Here is a 23,151-nt window from a genome sequence, read left to right as displayed (position 1 = left end):
GAGAAGGTGTCTGACATCTTATTTATCTTCATCTGCGTCAAACTCACAGCCCTCTCCCCCACCAGGACCCTCCGCAGGTGCCAGGGTGCTGGCAGAGAGCCCCCTTCAGCTCAGGGGACGACCCTGTCCTCACGCCTGGCTCTCCGCAGACGGCTCCACACCAGGTCACATCTCTGGTGACCCTCTAGAGAAGCCTGCTGATGTCACCTGCATCAGAAACGCTCTGGGTGCTGTAGTCTAAGGACGCACTTTCCACTCCAGAGCCACCGAGTCACAACGGCTGGGGTCGGGGCCCGGAGTGTGTGCTTTAGGGAGCATCCCAGGCGATTCTAATGAAAGCTAGGGCTTGCATAGGCCTTTGTCGTAGGCACCGGCTCTGAGCTTTCGGCCCCTGCAATCAGCAGCTGGAAACAAGCTTATCCACGTTAGCCCTGTGTGGACTGGAAAGTGAATCATAAAAAGGATAAGGAAGAGAGCAGTAGGTGTGCAAAGCTGGAACGGCACTTCCCAGGTTGTGCAGTACACAACCTACACAGCTGTACCTAGGAGTTCTGTGCAGATGTCCGGCCTGCTGACGCTCTCAGGACGTTGCACTCCCCTAATGGCCTGTGGTTGGGACGGCCCACGGCACCCTAGCCAAGTGGTCTATACGGCTGTCCTCACAGGCCCTGTGTCAGCCGTGGCCGGGCTGTCCCCCGGGAGCTCAGGCCCCGCCTCGCCCTCGAGTGTCCTGGAGGTGCCTCTGCCCGGGGGGGAGCCGATTCTTACCTGCAATCTGTACTTGCTCGGCCCCTTAGAATCGGGAGGTGAAGTTCCTGAGGCTGTTGGGTCCGGCTAAGGCCCCCAGCATGTTCCTATCCAGGCCTTGCTGCAGGAGGGGGGGGGTGGGGAGAAACAGCAGCTGCATGAAATGCTCTAGGATGAAACGGTGGGACTTCCCGTGGGGCCGGCGACTGCCCTCCCAGGGTGTCCTGGGGCTCGAGCCGGGGCCCTGGAGGCCTTGCACACGTGTGTCAGGGCCAAGCCCGGCCTAACCAGCCACCACCAAGGCCCCGGCTCGCCCGGGTAGTGAAGTGCGTCTGGGCCTCCAGCAGCGCCTCTGCGGTTCCCACGCGCACCCGCAGAAATCCGAATTTCCCACGAGGGCTTCAAGCTCACGGTCATTACTCTTTAAACACAACCATACCCACAAGCACATTAGAACAGCTGTTTGTCTCCCTCTGGCTCTCCCCGTCCGGGGTTTTGCTTTCCTTTCCCATCTTGACAAGAGCCCTTGGCAGGGAGGACGCGTCTGGTCCAGCGTTTCTCACTCGCCGCAGCGGCGGGGTGCCGGCCCTGAGAAGCTGCCGGGCGCGTGGGCTCCGTGGGCTCCGTGGGCTCCGCTTGCCTGCCTGTCCTCCCCCCTTCGGCCCCGCCAGCCCTGCGCGCCTGCGGAGGAGTCACACGATCTCCTTTCTGTGGCCTCTCCCAGCATACAGCAGGCGCTCAATAAGTGCTTTGCAGTGAACGAGGACAGCGGAGGGGGCCCCCGGGGCAGCCCGCCCTCAGTCCGGCCTGTGGGAACACGAGGGATCCAGATCCCGGGTGCCGGGAACCCGCAGCCCGCTGGGTCGGGGCAGCACCACACGGTGCTGGTTCTCCGCCGCCCACGCTTGCTCGCTCCTGTGTGCCTGGACTCGGTGGAGGGAGCCCAGGAGCGCGTTCCTGGGTCCCGGCTGCTCCTGCGTGACTCCCTCATCACGGCAAACTCCTACTCCGCAGGGTGCACAGAAGCCACCGGCGGCTCCTCTAGAGGGTCACCCCCCCTCGCTGCGGCTGACAGGACCCGACGGAGGTGGAGGTGCGGCCCGGGCGCAGGCGGCCCCCCGTCAGGTGTCGGGGAGCCGGGGGTGCCCAATGGCGAGCTGGTTCCCGCTGGCTCTGTCCGGAAGGGGCCTAACTAGGCAGGGGGCTGTCCGTGTGCCTCGCCTTGGGTGTGGTCTCGGGATCCCCGGGTGGGCCGACCCTTCTGGACCCCATGGAAGGGCTTAGGGCCTTCTCACCAGGGTCCTCCCCCGCCTCCCTTCCGCTGTGTCTCCTGGGCGGCTGCAGGCGGGTGGGGGGCGGGGGGCCGGGGAGGAGCGCTGCGTTGTCCACCAGGGGACAGGGTCCCCCCCGGCCCGGGCCTTCCGACGTGCCCGTCGACCCTGACCTCCGTGGGCCTCCCTCCGGTCTCCTCCCTGCAGGGCGGCTGTCCCCCCGCATCTCCCTCCACCCCCTGCGCCCCCTGGGTCCTGTGGTCTCCTCGTCCTCCCGCTGCCCCTTCACCGTCTCCTGCTCTGTCCACTCCTCCGCATCCCACGACAAACACGCCTGGGTCCCCTCTGCCATGGAACAGGGCTCCTTTGTTCCCCATCCCTTTGTCTTCCTCCTTCCTGGGCCAAACTGAGGGGCGCAGCTCTGCCCTGCTCCATCCTCCCCACCCCTCCTCGCCCATGCAGGGGCCCCAGGGCTCCCCTAGAGTCGCCAGCAGGGCCCTCACAGGCGGCGCTTCAGGATCCCCACGTCCGGGTCCTCCCTGCGGCCTCAGCAGCCCTGGAGCCGCCGCCCCCTGCCAGTGCTGCCCCCCACGGGCTTCGGGCCCCTCCTGGCCACCTTGCACAGCCCCTCCAGCTCCCCAGCTCCAGGGGAGGCTCCTGTCCTGCTTCTGCCCTATTCCCCCGGGCGCCCCCACACCTGTGCCCCATGACGGGCCTGCCGCTCCTGTGGCTTCGCCCGCCCAGCGCTCCCGCCTGCGTGGCAGCCTGGCCTCTCTCCTCGGGTCCCGCACCCGCACCCGCACCCAGTCCCATCCCTTCGGACTCCTGATATCGGGACTGCTCTCCCTCTTCCCACAGGGCTGCCCGGCCTCTCCGCCACCCACCCGCTTCTGCAGTGTGGCCACAGCATCTCCAGGCTTGCGCCAGGCACCTCCCCGTCCCTCTGACTGCCCCTGCCGACCAGGGGGGCTTCCAGGTTTGCTTTAATCATGAAACTCTCTACTTCAACCCCCCCAGGGCCCCCGGGCTCTGGCCCACACCGACCTGTGCAGCTACACCAGGCCCTCGGGCGAATTCTGTGCCTTTTGTTCCCGCACTTTTCAGTTTGCTCCTAAGGGATCCTGCCCCGGGCCCCTCGCACACTTCCTTGATTCCCTCTGCCCTCCGCGTGCCCAGCAGCCTCCCGGGATTCCAGCCCAGAGGCTTGTTCAGAGGTGATGGTGTCGTTGTCGCGCGGGCTCCCCCGGGGCGGGCTGGCCACTGCCTCCCTCTTCTCGCCCCACTGGGTTTGCTTCAGCGCAGGGGGCGCGCGGGAGAGCCTCCGGGGCAGGGGGCAGGGGTGGAGGGCGGCGCGCGGTGGGACGGTGGGACGGCGCGGGCCCTTACCTGTCTGAGGACACCCTGCAGTTCCTTGCTGGACCACATGTCGGACAGGAGGAGGCGGGCAGCTTCCGCAGCCTTGGGTGAGGCACTGGGCAGGCGGGAAGTTCATTTGTGGGGTGAGACTCGGGGAGGCATGAGAATGAGCACCCCCCTGCCTCCTCCCCTCCCCTTCGGGCCTTAGAGATGTGGGGCAGCCCCGGGCGTGCATGAGAGAGGAGCCCCACTGGGCCGGTCACTCTGTACCCTGGGCACGACCCCGTGGCCCTGCCCACTTAGAAGTACCCTAGGACTGTCTCGGGGGCCATTCTGGTCCCCCGGCCCTCGTCCTGGGAGGAAGAAGCCTCACGGAGCAGAAAAAAGTTCCCACCCGGCGGGGTCCGCTGCTCCGTGTCTCCTGCTGACCCTCTGGGGACCCTCCCGTGTGGCCCGCAGCTGAGGATGCACTGCCTCTGTCCCCTCTGCGCAGCCCGGAGGCCTGGCTGCTGGACTCCGCCCCGCAGTGCTCTTGGCTTCTGGACCTTCTCTGTGTCCAAGCCTCCCCCTGTCTGCACGAGGCGCTGCTGCTCCCCTGCCCCCCACCCCGGGCCTTCTCAGGGAGCCGCCTGCTTTGCCTGGGGAGCGGGCAGGGTGGGGTGGAGGTGTGTGGGCAGGAGGCCAGCCCCTTCCCGGCCCACCTGCTGCGGCACAGGTTGATGATGTTGTTGACCATGCTGCTGGTGAAGTACTGCTTGGCCATCTGCGGCTGGGAGGCCATCAGGTTCCTCACCGTGTAGCAGGCCGAGGACAGGATGTCTTCCGAGTTGCTGGTGTTCCCAGTGTGACTGGTGAGGAGCCTGGTCACCTCGGGGAATACCTGGTTCCCTGAGAGAGAAAGGAGCGGAGGGCACAGGGTCAGAGGGCCCGGGGAGGGAGGGGCCGAGGGGCTCCCCCTGGGGCCACAGTCCCTGACTGCCCTCGCCAGGGTCCTGGAAAGGAGACTCCTCAGAGCAACAACGCAGCGGGGGGACCCAGCTGCGACCTCTGCACACCTGCTCCCCATCTCGGGGTGACCTGCCCTTGCTGCCTCCCAGCCTCAGTCGTGGAATGCCCGCCCTCAGGTGGGTGAGAGGGTGGCCTTGCAGCCGGCTCTGGAAAGTGGCGCGTCTGCCAAGTCCTAGCTGGAGGCCCCGGGGGCGCGCGGTGGTCCGGGGCTGGGGGGGCACTTACCCATCGCTCTGTGCAGCACGGGGTGGCGGGACATGTTGCTCAGGAGCGAGGCTCCGGACCGCACCACATCAGAGTTGCCCGATTGCAGGAGGCGAGCGATCTGGGGCAGGCCTTTCTCCTTGAGCCCGATCAGCTGGCTCATGCCACTGGACATCTGAGAAAGAAGGGCCGGGTAAGGGCCTTCCCGCCTGGGGCTGCCCGGGGGCCGCGGTGGACCCGGCCGGGAAATCCCAAACAAGGGAGCCCCAGCACCTTTGTCTCTTTCGTGTTGGGATCACGGGCAACGACAGACCGATGTGCTGGCGCCCCAGGAGCCAACGGAGCTCCCGGGCAAAAATGCACCACCTTCCTGACCTTGACCTCTACTCCCGGACCCGCCTGGGCCCGCAGGGTGATGAGAGCCACGTCTCGGGCCCCGCGCTGCAGCGGCCCTGGTGCCTGGGCCGATGCCGCTGCCCACCCAGGAGGCCAGCCCGCCTCCCTGACGGTTCCCAGCCGGGGCGCTCACGCGGTCCGTGGTGTTTGTCAGTTAAGGGGGCACCGACCACCCTCCAGCTTCCACGCCTCCGCAGAACCCAATACGTTATGTGTTGGGTCCCGCCCAGGACGGACTGGTGCGCAGGTGCAGCTACAGCCCAGGGCCCCTTCCAGCAGGTCCGCTCATCTGTGTCTCTAGCGACAAAGCCACCTGGCGGTCGCCTGCTCCCAAACTGGCCCAGACTGCTCCCAGTTCTTGCAGACCCCCAGCCGCATCCTCTCATAGTCAGGTCAGGAAAGTTCCTTCCTTCCCTCCGCTCACCCTGGTCCAGCTTCCACCTGATTCTCTTTTGTGCTAAGTGAAGAGGAGGGATTGCCGGCTGCCTCCCCACCGACGCCTGCAGACCGCAGCGGCCCCGTGCTCCGTGCCACGCCGCCCGCCAGGTCCTCCAGCCTCGCTTTGGCCTCTCCATCTACTGAGTCGGCCCCGCTTTCCTCTAGACCTGCCCGTGCTCCCGACCCTCCATTTCCCCTCTGCCGGTTCCACACACGGGAGACCCCTCCAGCCACAAACATGCTCCATCCCTGTGTCCCCCCCACCCCCCAGGCAGGGCCCAGCGTGGGGTCAGGAGTCACGAGGCACAGGGGACTCCGCGGGCACATAGGGAATCCCACGGGCGTGGGTCCCCCCCAGCCCCTGCCTGCGAGTTCCTAGAGGGGCCTGGGCCGCTTCTCCTTCCTCATCGCTCCCCCGGCACATGTGACGCTGCCTCTGTGCGTGTCTGTAGGAGCGAGCTCCGAAGCCCACGGGTGTCCGACAGGGCTCAGACCCTGGACACGCTTGTGGGAGGGCAGAGAAGGGAGGCGAGCCAGGCCCCGGTTGGAGCGACGGGGACGCGGCGGGCGGGGAGGGAGGAGGCCGCTCCTCACCAGCCCCTTGCTGGCCGTCAGGTTCTGCAGGGCGCCGGCGCAGGCCTCCAAGGTGGCGTCTTTCTTGCTCTTGCCCATGAGGTTCAGGTAGGTGCGGATGGCATCCGAGTGGTACAGCCAGCTGCTGCCCTTGGGGTTGGCCTCTTCCTCCGGGAGGGGGCAGTCGTAGTTGTTGTTCTGGGGACAGAGGGCAGGTCAGCAGGGAGCATCTGGGTGCCCCCCACCTCAGGGTGCTGCTTCTGATGGGAGGCTCCGCAGAGGTGAGCGGGGCTGTCTCTGAGGGGGGCAGAGACCATCTCGGGATCCTGGGACGGGTGCCGCAGGCCAGCTCTGCCCAGACCTTCCGGGCGGCTTTGGGGTCTCACACCGCGGTGCTTCCTCCCCTCCCGGAGTCAGATCCCGAGCCTGACTCACCCGGGTCCGGGGCCCAGTTTCCATAGCTGCACCCAGTGGGGGGAGCCTGACCCTGCGTCCACAGCCCCCTCCCGCTTCTGGGGGAGAACCTGGGAGGCTTGGGAGTTGGTGGCAACTGGGCCAGGGGGGCTCGGAGGGCTGGCTAGCCCCAAACCTTCCCGGGTCGTGGGGAGGCCGGGCCAGACTTGCCAAGCACGCGTAAGAGGGGAAAGCTCTGCAAACGGGGGGCTGGAGCTTTTGATCTCTGGGTGGTCGGAGCTCCCAGAGCGTGGAGAGCACGGATCCCCCCTGTGTGCAGGACGGAAGGCCAGTCCCCAGCTCCAGAGAGTGGAGCCGCCCGGGGCCCGGGCTCTGGCCTGCGCTTGGGCCCTCTGGCTGCGTTCAGGCTTCGGGGGTGGGCGTGGGGACAGAGGGGAAAGGGTGGGCCGGGCAGCGGGCCAGCGGGGTGCGTGGCGGGCAGGGGCCCTGGCTCCGCGAGGGGGCCGTGCTCACCATCATCTTATCGCTCTTGTTGCTGAAGCAGCCGGTGGAGGACTTCTCCGTGTAGGCGTTGCGCGCGTTGTACTCCAGCTGGCGGTAGCGCGTGGGCACCTCCGCGTCCAGGCGGTAGGAGAGGTTGTGCAGGATGCACATGCAGTTCTCCACGGACTAGGGGCCAAGCAGAAGCAGGGCGGCTGAGCCTGGCCCGGCCCGAGGGCTTCCTGGGCGCACGCCTGCCCGAGCCAACGAGCCAGGGGCCCCAGGAGGGACGGGCACGGGCAGCCGCCACCGTCTGCAGCGACCCCCCGGACCTCCCCGAGCCTGGATTTGAATCCAGTTCTATCATTTCCCAGCCGGGGGTGTGGCTTGCTTCCCCTCCCGGCCCCGGGTTCTCAGTCGTAAAACAGGACTGTGGCACCTACTTCACTGGGCTACTGGGCAGATCAGAAGCGCCTGGAAGCGCCCGCCATGGGGCAGCACATAGTAGGACACGACTGGCAGCGGCCACTGCTTCTACCGCTACAGCCACTGTGCCGGCGGTCGGGCCGGGCTCCTGAGAACACACCTGTCCTGGCAGGAATTCCAGGACTGGCCTTGACGTATTTAGGCTCCAAAGCCCTGGAGCCCCCACGTCCCTGTGATTCCCCTTTCACGGCTGGCTGGTCCTCGGCTCCCCAAACCAGAGGTGCCTGACCTACCCCACGTCCGCATGGGCTGTGAGACCTGGGACCCCGACCCATTTGTCCCCTGGGGACAGGCTGCGGTTTGGGCCAGCAAACCCCCTGTCCCAGTGATGCTTGGCCCCGCTAGGGCTTGAGGGGCTCAGGGCTGCAGGGTCCGGGTTACACAGGACACGGGGTGTCGCTTCCAGAGCAGAAAAACGTGATGCCCCTAGGGACCTGGCTGAGCCCCTGACTGTGTCTCTCCTGAGGCTCCGCTGTCACTTCCAGTGGAGGAGGGAGAGACAAAATCTCTCCACAGGGAGACCGTGTGCGGGACCCAGTGCCCGTGATGCCCCGACAGTCCCCGGTCACCTGGGGACCGCGGGACCTCGCTGTCCTCCCAAGTCGCTGTCCTGCCGTGCTTGTTACAAACATCTCAGCCCTCAGTTTCTCTTCCCTCCGTGGTTTTTCCTTTCTGTCTCTTTGTGACAGTGTGTCCAGAAGTCCAGAGGGGACAGGAGGGTGGCTTTGCCAATGGCCTCCTTGGGAGGCAGCGGGAAGCGGTGGGGGGGCCAGAGCCCCAGTGCAGGGAGGGTCCCTGGGGGCACGAGCGTGGGTCCTCAGGACCACGGGAGCCGCGGAGGTCGCGGAGAGCTCACCCGGTGCCCGGCCCTCTTCGTGCTTTGCTTATTGCGTCATTGAGCCCTTCAAGCAGCCCATGAGGTAGCTGGGACCACGGTCACCTCCGGGCACGCCAAGCGCAGACGGACAAACAGACGTCACGGGGGTGTCTCTAAGCGAGGGACGGGGACCTGCCCCTGCCCCCCATGCCCCAGACAGCGGAGCCCTCTGCACCCAGCCCTCCCCCTCACTGGCCGGTCCCTGGGCCTCTGTCCTGTCCCCAGGCCGTGCCGTAAGGGCCCCGACAGGCCTGCCTCGTGGAGCCGGGGACAGGAGTGAGTCCAGGGCACCGCCCTCACGGGCTGGGGGAGGCCCTGAGCCTCGGACCTCGGGACAGAGAGGAGGACGGAGGCCCGGGGCCGGCGTGGGGTGCGAGCTGGGCGCCCTCACCTTGTCGTCACAGCGGCTGGCGGCCACGCAGTTCTGGACGTAGGCCATGAGGGAGTCAATGAGCCCCGTGTAGTTCCGCATGGTCTGGCGGCCGGCATCGGCTGAGCTCAGGTTCCTGGGGGAGAGAACAGGGAGGGTGTGAGGAGGCAGGGCAGCAGGGGAGGGTGTAGGGAGGAGGCCGGTCGGGGGCCACGCAGGTGGGGGCACAGGGGCAGAGGGGATGGGGAGAGGCTGGAGGCCGGGGAGGAGGAGAGGAAGCCAGAGAAACGAGGACGAGGGAAGGGAACGTCTTCCGGCCAGTTCTGCGGCGCCTTCCTGCCTGAGGCTGGGTGGGCTCTCATTTGAGCTCAGCTCCGTGCACCCCCCTGTCTGCCCACCTGGGCCCCAGGCCTGGAACTTTATGACTGTCACGGGCTCCGGGGCAGCTGGCAGGCCAAGGCACACGTCCTCCCACCTGTGGGCACCTGCCGAACGGGGGCTGGAAGCTTCGGCCTGCCCAGTTTCTCTCTGCGGGGCAGGAGAAGCGCTGGGGGGTGCCGGGGCCAGGGGCCGGGTCTCAGGATGGAGCCGAGGGGTGCTCGGCTGGGGGCCACGTGCTGCTTCCCCATGGGAAGCTCTGTTCTGTCCCAGCTGTGGGCTCCTTCCCAAGCAGCCTGGGCCTATTCGCCTGGTGCGGGCGCCCCATTGAGTCCTTGGTCCTCTGGCTTTGCTCACTGGAGGCCACCGATGGAGGCTGAGCCACAGGAGCCCAGGCCGACTGCAGCCCTCATTCTGGGGCTCCCAGGAGCACCATCAGAGCAAGGCGTGGCCCTACAGGGGACCCATTCTCCGCTTCACCTCCAACCCGGCACCCACGAGCCGGCTTCTAACCCCTCTCCGGGTCCCTCCACCAACAGCCCGGGGCCTTGCTTCACTCCCGCGTGGGACGCAGGAGACTTTGCGCAGAGCAGTGCCGCCTTCGTGCCGACGAATATGGCAGCTGGTTTTAGCACCACAGCTGGGAAGTGACTCATTAGGAGCCAATCCGCAGGCTTTTGCCCAAAAGAACACTCTTCAGGACAGTCCATGAAAGGCATTTTTGGGGGGACGGGGGGCGGGGAGGGGACATGGTTGAACCAGTTTGGCGATTCAGATCCGGCATTTCCACTCTTAGGTTTCTACCTAAGTCGGCCGTGGTCCCTTAAGGAGGTTCGGAGTCCCGATCCTTATGGGGGGGTCAGGGACGCCTGGAGTCTGCCCACGAGGACCAGCCCGCCTTGCATGCTCTCCGCCAAGGCCGAGTCCTGGCCGGGATGGGGCGGCCTGGGGAAAGGCCCGGGGCCGGGGACAAAGAGCCCCGGGGACCTGCTCTCCTCTCACCTCAAGCAGCCGGTGGCATTGAAGAAGACTTCGGGGTCCACCATTTCCCGGGTCACGTTGCTGTTGCCGTCACACCAGCCGGAGAAGGGGATGATGACCCGGTCGGCCAGCACGGGGAGGGCGTCGGCGATGAGCTCCTCCTTCAGCTCGTCAGTGGACGACAGGTTCCAGAGCAGCCCTGCAGGGTGGGGACGGTCAGCTCCACACAGGCCAGGCTCGGGAAGGGCCCAGCAACGGGTGCCTCCCCAGCCTGCTCCGGCAACGGAGCCCTGCGGAAAGGTCACCTTCCAAGCGGGCCTGCTTGACTACATCTGGCATCTCCTGGCCCCCTCAGCCCGCTTCCCAGCAGCGTCCCCAGGAGACTGCGGGTTCTAGAGGGCGGGGAGCACCTCGACTTCTTTATCTAGGTTGAAATTAGGAATATGGAAAGTGATCCCGACACACTTGACTGCTCCGCGGCTCTTAATATGAATGTGAGCACTCAGAGTCGCCTAATGTTCTCTGGCTTCCACCTGAGAGTCACCCCAGAAATACTTCTCATGTCACTCCGCGCACGGTCTCCTCCTCCCCGTCCAGTCTGAGGGCTTCAGAGCTCCTTCTGTCTCTGGAGGCCCGGCTGAGCACGGGAAGGCGCTTGAGACCCCGTTAGTCTGTCTCCTCGACGCCCCTCCTCCCTTCACCTGCAGATCGCAGGCTCCACTGAGTTTGGATCCTGCCTGGACCTGGCCTTCCACCCTTCGCCTTCTATCTTCAAAAAGACCTCGGTCCCTCGCGGGTGCGCACCATGTGGACACCACTACTCTGGCCGAGGCCGGTACGCGGGGCTCCCGAGGCGTTAGCCTGGGGCCGAGTCTGCAGCCCAGCCTGGAGGGGCTGCCCCACACCCCACCTGGGGGCTGCAGCCAGCGGCCCCGGAACCCCGCCAGCCCCCCAGGCCTCGGGCTCCCTACCGGTCAGTTGTTTCTGGATCTCAGTGCTCCCGGTTCTCCTCAGGAGGCTGACAGCCTCTCGGATCCCGCTCTGCCTCCGGGTCTCCAGCTTGTTCGTGACGCTCCGGAACACCAGGTTACGCAGGGCCCCAGCCGCAGCCTGCTGCACGTTCTGGTTGGGGCTCCGCAGGAGGTCCACCAGCTTGCAGATGCCTCCCAGCTGATACACCTGTTGGGACAGGGGGGCCGCCTTGCCCGGTCAAGGACGTGAGGCTGATCTAAGGACTCTACTCAAAGCGATTGTTCTCAGACCCGGGAGTCCACTGCCAGTTCCGAAATATTCAAGTCAACCCAAATAAATACACAGCGTGGGGTAATGGCAACCGGCCAGAAGACAGCAAGATGGACTCAGATGCTCGCTCCCCCACGTCCGCGCAGGAGACCCCAGGAAGGCACTCCTCTGCTCGGAGCCCCGCTTCCCTCCTCGGAGGACCAGGGGAGGGGATGCATACAGAGCTGCGTCAGTCCTAAAGCAGGACAGACCCTCCCCCGGGAACTCTCTCTCCTGTGGCAGGAACGTTGATGCGGAAGGATCCTGGAATCTCTAGGAAACCCTTCTAGGACCCTACACCCTTGTGCTGCGCTGCTGAGCCCCACAGGTGTCCTTCCCGCCAGCCAAACTCGGGAGATGGTGAGATCTCCCGTGGGTGCCAGGTGCGAAAGAGGATCAAGCTATGGAGAGCAGAGGGAGGGGGGAGACAGAGAGGCAGAGAGACGAGACAGAAAGAGGGAAAGGGGGTGGGGAGGGAGTTGAAGGGTGGAAAGTAGTCACATTCTCTGGTGGCAGTCGGGAAAGGGGATTTCTGTTGAACCCACGGCTGTTTCTTCCACAACCAGTGGAGGAAACACGCCTGACTAATGTCCACCCAGCTAGAGGGCTAAGCTGCCCAGCTGTGATCTTAGGCAATGCCCAGCAGACCCCTCGCCCCAGGCAGCCAGGCAGGGCGAGGGGGAGCAATTGCCACTGCCCCCCACCCCCCGAAATGGGCTCAGGCTGACAGGCCCAGTCCCTGCCCCGGCCTCCAGGGGAGGAAGGTATGAGGTTACCTGTTGTTTGGCCGATTCGTCCTGGAAGCAGGTGTGCTGGATGTAATAGGCCCCGATGGCCTGGTACTTCTCGTCCTGGGAGCTCAGGTACTGCACAGCCTTGGGGATGGTCAGCCCACTGCACTCAATATCCTCACTGCAGATCCTGTGGGCAATGGGCCGAGGGCGGGTCACAGGGCAGGCTGGTGGCCCCGGGCTGGGGGCTCAGAAATCCCCCTGGATGCCCAAGCGGCCACGGCCTCATCAAAGCAGAACAAGGCAGCCCCGGGCCCACTTGGAGAACGCTCCGTGGAGCAGCTCTGCCAGAGGGAAGAGGCTCGCTGCGATGACGCCCTGGTCATAGGTCTGTGTCCAGACTGATAAATTAGCTGTGCACTGAGGACAAACAGCCCTATTTCTGTGGGGGCTCCCCACCCACTCGCCATCTCTCGTGTCTATGCTGGATGCTGGGAAAATGGAAGAGAACGCTGCGAGCCTGTCCATGCATCCATCCATGCATCCATCTTCCCTCCCTTCTGTCGCTATCCATCGATGCCTCCATCTCTCCCAAAGTCCAGCTAATTCCTCTTCTTCTTCTTTTTTAAGATTTTATTTATTTATTCATGAGAGACACAGAGAGAGAGAGAGACAGAGACAGAGGGAGAGGCAGAGACACAGGCAGAGGGAGAAGCAGGCTCCATGCGGGGAGCCCGACGTGGGACTCGATCCCGGGACCCCAGGATCACGCCCTGGGCTGAAGGCGGCGCTAAACCGCTGAGCCCCCCGGGCTGCCCCAGCTTCTTACATAAAAATTCTCACACCCGCTCCATCCTCACGGCACTGCCTTCCTCGTGACCATGAGGGCTCTCACTGGACCACAGCAAGAGACCCCCAGAACTGCCTCTCTCCTCCAAGCTCCCCCATCCAGAGCTTTGCTCCCTTTTGCCAGACTAGCGGCCCTGAAACCTGCTCACTGTGGTGCTCCCGACAGTGGCTTCCCAGGCTGCAGGTTCAGGTGCAGACCACTGACACCGATAGCCAAGGGCCCGGGTTAAGTTGGACCCCATGAAATGGCGGAGAGCCAGCTTTTTGGAGCCACAGACCTAAACATCGCATATTTCAAACCAAGGCTCTGGCTCTGCTCTGCCTGCCGCACGCTCTCCAGCCGCCTACGAGGTCCACCCCAGACAGACTCTTCTCGTCGCCGAGTCCACATCAGGGCTCAGGTGTGCCTGACTGCCAGGCTGCCTTTCCACCTGTGTGTGTCCTGGTTCCCCATAGAGATGGAAACTTCCCGAGGGCAGGGGCAGCTCCTCCTGGGGCCCCAGCCCACCCCACTAGACGTCTCCCCAGCATTTCTGGAGGGGCCTTCTCCTCGTTTGTACTAGCCTCAGCCTTGCCATAGTAAATGCTCAGTAAATATTTGTGGGTTCAGTGTGGCATCCTGGCTCCGTTTCTGGAAAAATCACCCAAGGGGCAGAGCTCTCTGGTGTTTCTGGTATCAGTAGCACTCGTACCCTGCATTGAGAAAATGTCACATCATCTCTAAGTGGCTTGCCATACATCCCCTTCCATGTCCTACCCAGGCCTTGTCCTCTCAGGGCCTCTGGTTTGGGGGCAATAAGCCCGGGCTAGATGCCGCCGCCACCCCTGCTCCACGGGAGAGGGCTTCATAGTCCTTCTCCAAATCATCCTAAGTCCACCTGATGGCCTTTGAGTAGTTAGGAGAGGTCCAGCTTCACAGCGGGGCTCAGCTTATTATGAAAACACTGTGACACAGCGGGGACAAGCACAGGATGCTCTATCAGCTGTGTGACCCTGAGTTCACTTTGCCGTGCGCGTTTCCACCTCAGGAGTTCCAGCATCTGCCTGGAAGGGGCCTTGAGGATCAGAGACGAGGCTTGCGAGGCTCCTGGAGCTCTGGGACAAGCGGTTAATCAGCTGATGCTGTCGCCCTAGGGTAGCTCTGGGCCGTCCCCGACGCTTACCACAGGCCCTGGAGCAGCGTAGATGCCGCGTTAATGCTTGTCAAATGAAGGAATCAATGTAGGAGGTGATAAGGAGCAGTTTGGAGGCTTATGGAGCTCTGAGCCCCCGAGCGCAGGCCCAACGTCCCCGAAACGCTGTGGCCGTGCCCAAGCCACCCTGTGCCTGTGGCTCTTTACAGGACACCCCACTTCGTCTCCTTCCTTCTCACTGCGTGATGGTCCCTGGGTGTTGAGACAAGACGTGTCCTCTGTTCCTCAGCACTAGCTCCAGTTCCTCGGTTTTTACGTCTGTCTGTCCTGGTTGACTTTTGTCCTGTGAGGTGGAACGCGGCCCCCTCTCCCATGGCCTACATCAGGGCGCGCGGCTTTGCTCTTTCGGGACACGGGCAGAGAGCTGCCCGCCCAAGATCACAGAAGCCCAGTCCCCTGGAGGCCTTGTTAAAGCACACGCTGCCCCCTGCCCCGAGAGTTTCTGAGTCCGTAGGTCTGGGCACGACCCGGAAATGAGCATTTCTCACACGTTCCCAGGTGCTGCTGCTGTCTGGAGGCGCAGGCTTGGAGCCCCGCCGGCCTGGCCAGGTCCTCTCATTAGCCCCGCTCTGTCCACAGCCTGCGACCCTGTAGAACCTCCAGGCTCCTGCATTCGTGTTGCTGTCGGGGTTCGGTCTCCCCGCTTCACGGAGAGCGTCCCAAGGCCAGGAACACCCCCTGGCGGGGACGGTGAACGTCCTGGGGACCGAGGTGGTCCTTCCTATCGTGAGCAGCTGCCTCGCAGAGTGCAGCCCGGCCCCCAGCCCGGCCCCCAGCCCGCCCGCCGCCCCCCACGCAGCCTGGCGGCACTTACTTGGAGCTGGCCCTCGAGTGGCCAAAGGACAGGTCCTTGTTGCAGGAGATGGGTGGGACGTACACGGGGTCCGGCTTGGAGGTGCAGGAGGGCGGGCGCACGGGACACTTCTTGACCGCCTTCTGGCCGCTGCAGGTGCTGTAGAAGCTGTAGCGGTTCTGGGTGGTCTTCTGGCCCCGGTTGCCCAGCGTGCCCTTGCGCAGGGTGCCGCGAGGGTCACAGTAGAGGTCCGGCTCGCTGCGGCTCGCCTTGATCTTCTGCATGAAGCAGATGTCGCTGCCGGCGCCGGTGGTGGTACAGGTGCCCCGTGGGTAGTGCCGGCCCCAGTTCTCCATCTGGCTGTAGGAGCTGAAGCGCCGGTTGTCATTCTCCCGCTTGAGGGTCCCGTTGTAGATCTGCTCAGAGAAAGGGAGAAAGGCTCAGTCCAGGTTCCTGACCGGGGATTCCACGGGACGCTGGCCTGCCCCGGCCTGTGTCATGATGATCGTGGGATCCCGGGATGTTTGCGGTGGAAGGCACCTTGGCCGTCATCTCATACATCATTATTTTTCAAACTGCAGGTTGTGACCCATTGTGGATTATGACATCGATTTAGCTGATTGTGACTCTCATTTAAAAAAAATGGAAAAATATTTTTAAAAAATTAAAAAAAATAAAAATGGGACAGGGACGCCTGGGTGGCTCAGGGGTTTAGCGCCTGCCTTCGGCCCGGGGCGTGACCCTGGGGTCCTGGGATCAAGTCCCACATTGTGCTCCCGCAGGGAGCCTGCTTCTCCCTCTGCCAGTGTCTCTGCCTCTCTCTCAGGGTCTGCCATGAATAAATAAATAAAATCTTTAAAAATAAAATAAAATAAAATTTTTTTTAAAGGAACAGAATAGCATATGCTGGCACGTAAGCTCTCTGAGTGCGATGCAGGGAGCAGAGACACATGTGGTGCTGAGAAACAGTGCAGGGATGCTGGGCTGTAATGTGCTCCTTACTGTGGGGGGAAGCCACTCATCCAGCCCTACCTGGAGTCAGAGGCCCAGAGAAGACAGGGGACTTCCAACTCAGAGAGGGATGGGCATGTGCTCAGGCCCCCACGTCCCTGCTCGGCCCCCCGTACCATCCCCAGCTACCAGCAGCCTCCAACACAGCCAGCCTCCCTGGGTCATCGGTACGCAGCGTGGGGAAATTCCTCCTTTTTCGGCCAGAACTGTTTTGCACTGTTATTATAATTATTATTATTATTATTATTTTTTGCTGAACTCCTGTTGCCTCTCCTCTGCCAGGGCAAGAAGCAAATGGTAACAGGCCCTCCAGGGAACCCCTCACAGGCCAAAGGGAGCAAACGCTTCTGCTCCTGGGCTCTCTTTTACAAGGGCTCCGGCCCAGGGGCTTAGGGTGGGGTGCAAGGGGCGGGGGTCTTCTGGGCTTTGTTGTCAGGCTGGCAGGAGGGAGAGGTTGGGCAGAGGCTCCATCTGGCAGGAAAATATGGGGCGACCCCCAGGGCTCTGTGTGAGCTCACCTGGGGAGGCAGCCCCCCCCCGCCCCCCCGGGGAGAGCCTGCAAAGCTGGAGACTGGGTGAGGACGGGCTCGGAACAGATCTGTGGAAGGGGGGACTTTCCCAGGAGCTCACAGGCTGGTGGTGGGTCTGCGTGCTCCGACTTGTCCTCTGACTAGAGGGCAACACCGAGTCTGCAGAGATAAAGTGTCTCCACACAGGTGCTGACTTGGATCTCACCTTTGCTGGGATGAGCCAAGGCCAAGTCTAGCAGCCCAGAGCCTGCCTGCCCCACCCCATGAGTGTGAGTGCGTGTGTGCACGCGTGTAGGGGACGTGGTGGGGCAACTGGCTCACTGTCCTTCCCACCAGCTGTAGCCGCAAAAGGCTGGGAAGGGGCCTTGTCTTGGCCAGTGGCCTTTCATCTCTGTGGGGGAAACCCCCCGTGGGTCAAGGTCCCAGTCACAAGTGGCACCCAAAAGTCAGCAGCCACACACTGTTAACGTCGGCAATGACGCTCCCACCTCGTCCACCCACACGCTCGGCTGGGCATTCAGGCGGGCACAGTTTTCTTCCCCAAACTGGGTCAAACCAACCTACCGCAAAGGGAACAGGTGTGCAGGTGCCGGGGAGGCCAAAGTGGACAATAACAGGCAGAGCGAAGAGGAGTGGGGCAATTTTCTGAGCATGTTTGACATGGAATGTGCACCTCGCACAAAATATGCAATTAGGCCTCCCCGGCTTTAGGCCAGTGGCCACACCCCTCCGCACTCCATCCTCCCTGGGTGGGGAAGGTGATGATGGCACTTGCGAGAGCAAGCTGAGCACTCCCATGGGGCCGGCTAGGCCGTACATGGAAATGCAACAAGGAGCTCTCTTGTTCTCAGTAAATGACGCTCCTGGACGTCATCTCAGACACCTGATGAGGAGCCCAAAGGCTCATCCTGGACCAAACCCAGCGAAAATGTGATCATGCTGATTAAGCCTGACAGAGGCTTTGGGCTCTGCTCTCCTGTGCTGGGAAAAGGAGCAGCGGGCGGCCCTGCCAAGTCTCGGCGAGGGTGGGCAGCCCCAGGGAAGGGCGCTGGGCGCGGGGGGATCAGCTGTGGCGGAGGAGGCAGAATGACCCGGTGGGACTGCATTTCCTGACCCCCGCCAGCCACACCCCAGCGGCGTCACCCAGGCCCCGGTGTCACGGCGGCTGGGGGCTGAGGACAGCCGTGGGTGCCTCCCGCCATCATGACCCTGTGCTGTCCTTGGACGGGGGGGAGCCAGGCTTCCTCCTTGCCGGGCCCTTTCCCATCCCCGTATGGCAGGGGGTCCGGTCTCCCTCCCAGGCTCAGACCAATGGCCCGTGACCTTTCCAGGTTTCTATCAGGCTGGAATCCGAGGACCCCAGCTACATTGCTCCAGCCCCCCGGGCAGAGGGAGGCCCGACCGTCAAGACCAGGGATTCTGGAGCCGCACCGCCCGGGCTGAGCCCCGGCCGAGTCAACGACCCGATGGGTGGCCTTGGCTACCTTAATTAAACACAGCACGCCTTAGTTTTGTTTTGTTTTTGAATCTATAAAACCGGGATTATAATTGTACCCAGTGTGGGAAGAATGCAGTGAATGGATGTTTGTGAAGTGCTTGGGACAGCGCATGACGTAAATGTTTGTTCAGTAGGGACATCTGTGGCCCTCCGGTGCTCAGGCGGGAGACAGACGGTGGCCTCCAGGACCTGGCCGAGGGCTTTATGTGACCTGAGCCATAGGAAAGGGGGAGCAGGATCGCACATGGATGAGCCCATGCAGGCCGCTGCGGGAGAGGGGCCGCCCTCCGCTGGGCTCACCCCGCGGCTTTGGAACGGGGCTCAGTAGGGTTCCGGGGAGCGTGGTTAGCGGGCTCGGCTTTATGACGGGGTGACGGGGTGTTCCTGACGTGGGTGCCGGCGGCATGTGGGGCAGGACACTTCTTCACCGGGCTGAGGGAGGGTTAGCTGCCTCTGGCCCCCAGGCCCTGGACGCCGGTCGGCCTCGCAGTCATCGCGCCCCGCGAGGATGCCCGCCCCCCCCGCCCCCCAGGTCCTGAGCGAGCGGCCGCAGCTGGGCCGGAATCCGAGCAGCGTGCACATGTGCCCCCAGCAGCGGGGAGCGCTCCACTGGACGCTGGGGCTCCCAGGCCCACCCCCACACTCAGATAGTGATCTGCTGGCAGGTCCTCTGCTTTGAATACAAAGGACAGTGAGACACACACACCCCCCGTCTGGTTATCTCAGGCTTCCTTGGGAAACTCCAGCCTCCACGGATGGCCCATGCATCGGAACATTCCAGAGGCTGGAAGCTCGACTTCCTGGGCGGCGGGGTGGGCAGAGCTGACCCTCAACCAGAGACCAGGCTGGGCCCGACACTAGGGAAAGCCCAGGGTGTGCCCAGAGAGACATGTTTCTCCACCTGGAAGACCACGGGGTCTCGGGAGGTCGGCACTTGGAGCCACCTTCCAGATGCCCTGGACAGAGCTGCCCTTTGCAAGAAGCCCCTCCCGCCCAGGCCCTGCTCTGCCCCCCCTTCTGCTGATGACTTAGGTCTTGGCATTCCCTTTCTCCCCTTTATTCTTGGAAAACTGTGTCATTTATGTCCTGCTGAGTCCTGCCCCCTCTTCCGGCTCCTCCTCACGTCAGGAAGGCTCAGAGGCCAACCCTCTCACTTTGCAGGCAAGGAAACTGAGTCTGGGAGGGTGACCAGACTAACACGGACAAGGCCCAGGGCCTCAAAGAACTGACTAGAGTCAGTTTCTCCCTGAGAGAGTCCGAAGAGGCCCCCGACCTGGAGGAGCTCCAGTTGGCCCAAGGTCCTGGGACGCGACAGTGTCCAGCCATTCAGGAAGAGATGGCATCCTTCTGTCCTTCCAACTGAGAATCCCTTCTGACTCCTCCTTTCCCCCTCCCACCGCCCAGGCCGCGGCCCCAGCAGGCCTCAGATCGCTGCTCAACAATTCCAGGGCCTCCCGCCAGCCCCCGACTGGCCTCTGGGACCCGGGGGCCTTCCTGGTGGTGCCATCCACTTGACCTTCCTCAGACACAGCTTTCCTTGCTTGACAAACCCGCTGCCTCTTGCGAGACAAACTCACCAGCCTGGGCCCTTGTCTGTCCGGTCACCCCTGCCCCCCCCAACATACGGCTTGATGCCGTCTGATGACACGGGCCGCGGCCTGCGCCTGCCAGCCTCTCCTCCATCCTGCATCGCTTCCCTTGCCCCTCCTCCCAAATCCTGTTTCTCCGAGGCCTCTTCTCCAGTCACCTGCGCAAAGCCTGCTCTGACCCAACCAAGGCCCCTTCTCCGGATCCCCGTTGTGCCCAGAGCCGGACTGACCCATCTGCACACCCCCATGGCTGTGACCTCCTGCGTTCTTTGGTTGGCGATGGTCATTTTCCCCAAGTCCTCCGGGGTAAAGACGCCCTTCGCCGTGCCTAGAACAGGGCTGGCCTCATCGCAGGCGCCCAAAGGAGTGCCTTGACTTGCCGTGGGAATGTGTGCCGGGGACGGGAATTCGGGCCTCCGTGGGCACAGGGGATCCTTGGCAACGAAACGAGCCGCCAGGAAGGCGGAGGGGTTCCGGAGGAGGCAAGCCCGCGTGTGGGGGTGGCCCCGCGTGTGGCTTCCGGCCGTGGGGGACCGGGGTTCCTCCCCTAACCTCTTGACCGGGGCCTCCCGAGCTGGTTGGCTGAGTCTGGAGGGTTCTCCTCCAGCCGCGGCTGACCAGACAGAGGGAGGCAGGCATGTGCTGGGCAGACCGAGATGAAAAGAGTGTCTGTGTCCCCAGCTATTAGCCCATTTTGAAACACGCTTCTGCCAGCAAGGTGGGGCTGGCCAAACCGGCTCCCAGCAGGACACACCCTGCTCTTCCCCAGCGAGTCACACACCCAGCGGGTGCCGGCAGGGCCACCTTCAGCAGTGGAATCCCCATGCCCTCCTCTCCTCCTCAGAGCCAGAGCACACACGGGGCCCGGCGAGGCCCCGACAAAGGACCTGTATGGAAAATGCCTCGAGGACAGACCCCCTTTGCCTCCTGCTCCCCCTCTGTGCCCGGCATGCAGGGGCTCTCTTTCGTCTTCCTGGGATTTTAGCCAGGACCGGGCACAGGCGCCGCTGGCTCGTCCCGGGGGGCGGAGGGGGCCTCACGGTGCTGCGCTCCACTTTTTCGGGGGGTCTGGGGAGCTTGGCCTCGCTCAGCAGGGGCTGCCCAGCAGGGGGCAATCAGGGCCCCAGGGCGCGGGGAGTTCTCTGGGCGAGAGGAGCTGCTTACTGAGCAGTTTGAGTCAGAGAGAGAGAGAGAGAGAGGGAGGGAGGGAGAGACGAGAGCCTCTGGGCCTGAGTCACTCAAGGTGGGACTTCAGCAGCAGGAGTGCCGATCCCGGTCTCCTCCTGGGCCCCACTCCCTCTCTGGCGGGGAGCAGGGGGTCCCACCCTGGGCTGGTCCTCCTTTCCTGTCTCTGGCACGTAGCTTCGTGTGGAGTGTGGAGAGCAGAGCCACCCTCCCCCCCAAGCCAAAGCCCTGACATCCGGGCAAAGAGCTAGCCCGTTCTGTTTGGAGGTGGCTGTGGTGGTGGGGGGTCTGCTGGGGTGTCCTTAAGGCCAGGGAGGCACGGCCCCATGATTCCATCCCAGCACCCTGAGGCCAGCAGCACCTACTCAGGAGGGAATCTCAGTTTGCAAACCGAAGGACAGAGGCTGGTGGATCGGTCTACTCGGCCAGGTGAGGCACAACAGGCACAACCTGACGTCAGGTGTCGGGCATCTTCTATCACCTGAATTTTTAAAATGTAACCCCCCTCCCCAACCCATGAAAGTTTTGATGCCCGTCCTGGGAGTGCAGAGTTCCTCAGAGATCTGGTTAATAATGGTTAGCGTCCCTCGTCGCCTCTGAGAGGTGGAAACTGGGGGCCTGCATCAACCAGGGCAATAGTAAGAAATGTGGGTAATTCGGATCCAGTTTCTGGTTCCAAAGCATCTGGACATCTGCAGCCCAATTAGAAAAGACCATAAAAACCCCAGGCTGTAGCTTGTGGGTCTTTCAAGATGGTGCTACATCCTCCAGGGAGCTCACAGCTCCGGTGAAGGAGGCATCTTGCCCTGTTGGGCTCGAGGCTCCAAGTCTGAGTCCCAGGCTGGTGGGAGGGTCAGGCCCCCGCGGCTCCCGGCGCTATCGGGCACCAGGGCGCAAAATGTCTTGTGTACCCCAGCACCCTGCCGCCGGCGGGCGCTCCATGACATCTGCCGTGGGAACAAACCACCGTGGCCCTTGGGAAGCCAGCTCTGTCTCCACGCCCTGCTCCCTGCCTCACTGCTAACCTGCAGGAAAACGTGGATTTTCTGAAAATCTTCTCTGGAATCTCCTCCCCCTTCACATCTGACAAGTGGGTTTTCTTAGCTTCTTAGGACGGGTTTGGGGAGCAAGGACCTAAAGTTTCATGTGTACACATCTCTGTTACATTTTGGAAAGGAAATCCCCGGCAGGTGTTAACCTCTTGTGAGGACAGACCCCGTGGCAAAGGACACCCCCCAGACCTTGGCCATCTCTCTTTCATGTCAGACAAGTCAGAGGCATGACTATCCTGCCCTCCGAGCCCCCTGTTCTGTGGTCACAGCTTTTGAACCCAGAGGCTGACCCCACTGTCCCTATAACTGCTCATCCTGGGAAGGAGCCTTGAAAGGTTTCGACATGAAATAATCCCGGAATCTCAGAGGATACACCAGTTCCTGGAAGAGCATAGTCGAGGGTCAGGACGATCCCGCTAAGTTCGGCACCCCGCACCCCATGCTGGAAGTCCGAGGGCGGCTCAGTGGCCCGCTTGACCACCTCCCACATACTGGGCCAGGAGGTGCTTCCAGACGTAAGAAGAAGAGGGCCTTTGGGCTGTGAAGTGGGGACATCCTCGGGGGCAGATGCTTACGTGGCCCAGAACAGAGCTCCTTGGAGACCCCGACCATGGAAGGAAAGTAACTCCCGCTGATGAGGAAACCGAGAATTTCACATGAAAGGAGGATCCCCCAGGGCTTGGGTGCTGGATCTCCACTCTGGAAGAGGAGCCCGTGTGCCCGTGGGCACACACTCCCACATGCACACCTGCCTACGTGGAGCACTTCCCTGAAGTTCCTTGAGCGGACGGTAAGAACGCCTCAGCCGGCGTGGCGCTTTACAGTGTGCCAACAGCTCCCCAGTCGTCCTCTTGTTGGAGACTCCTGTTGACAGCACATTCATCGTCTCCTGCCTCCAGTGAAGCGTCGGGGCAGACGGCAGCAACCGCATGCTCCCTGTGAGCATTTATTAAGTTCATAGAGCTCAAGGCCACACGGCTGGCTAAGGCCACGCAGCTAAGATGAGGCAGACGGTGAACCAGGACTCAGGTCTCCAGCTTCCCTCCTGGTGTCTGTCCTCCAGCCGCTGGGCCGCGGGGGTCTGGTGACTTGACCGGAGCCTAAATGGCGAAAAGCACCTGCAGCTAGGGGGCACCTGCAGGGGCTCCGCCTGCATCTGGCTAGTTGCTGGCCCTGACTCCTAGGAAGCCCCTTCCCCAGGGGCTGCAGACATAGGAGGTATCTGCCCCCCACCCCCATTTTTGGCCTATTTTGGGAGATCCTTAGAGACATTTAGGAAGACGGTAGCTCCTCGGCTGTGTGATGCAACACCACTACCCAAAGACCTGGGCTAGAAGACCTTTTGCTCCAAGGGACACCGGTGGGCAAGGAGACCTTGTGGTTATGACAACTGGTCTGTCTGGGCCAGGACCGTGAGAGTGAAGGTGCAGAAAAGTGACTGTACCCTTTCAACCACGCCT

General features: G+C 63.1%; 1 protein-coding gene across 1 annotated transcript in view; it reads right to left on the bottom strand.

Moving 5' to 3' along the window:
* Nucleotides 1-23,151, bottom strand: part of PKP1 (plakophilin 1) — a 45,440-nt gene that overhangs the window by 2,664 nt on the left and 19,625 nt on the right. Inside the window, exons 3-13 of the mRNA XM_041767224.1 lie at nucleotides 14,848-15,242; nucleotides 12,037-12,181; nucleotides 10,951-11,158; nucleotides 10,001-10,178; nucleotides 8,642-8,756; nucleotides 6,921-7,076; nucleotides 6,015-6,191; nucleotides 4,608-4,761; nucleotides 4,076-4,262; nucleotides 3,405-3,489; nucleotides 769-868 (exon numbers count right to left, since the gene is read on the bottom strand). Coding sequence (XP_041623158.1) covers nucleotides 794-868; nucleotides 3,405-3,489; nucleotides 4,076-4,262; nucleotides 4,608-4,761; nucleotides 6,015-6,191; nucleotides 6,921-7,076; nucleotides 8,642-8,756; nucleotides 10,001-10,178; nucleotides 10,951-11,158; nucleotides 12,037-12,181; nucleotides 14,848-15,242 — 1,875 coding nt within the window. The 3' untranslated portion in view covers nucleotides 769-793. The remainder of the gene's footprint in view (nucleotides 1-768; nucleotides 869-3,404; nucleotides 3,490-4,075; nucleotides 4,263-4,607; nucleotides 4,762-6,014; nucleotides 6,192-6,920; nucleotides 7,077-8,641; nucleotides 8,757-10,000; nucleotides 10,179-10,950; nucleotides 11,159-12,036; nucleotides 12,182-14,847; nucleotides 15,243-23,151) is intronic.

The sequence above is a fragment of the Vulpes lagopus genome, chromosome 1, assembly GCF_018345385.1.
Source record: "Vulpes lagopus strain Blue_001 chromosome 1, ASM1834538v1, whole genome shotgun sequence".
Lineage (NCBI taxonomy): Eukaryota > Metazoa > Chordata > Mammalia > Carnivora > Canidae > Vulpes > Vulpes lagopus.
Note: the sequence above shows the minus strand (reverse complement) of the source record. Positions and strands in the feature narration are given on the sequence as shown.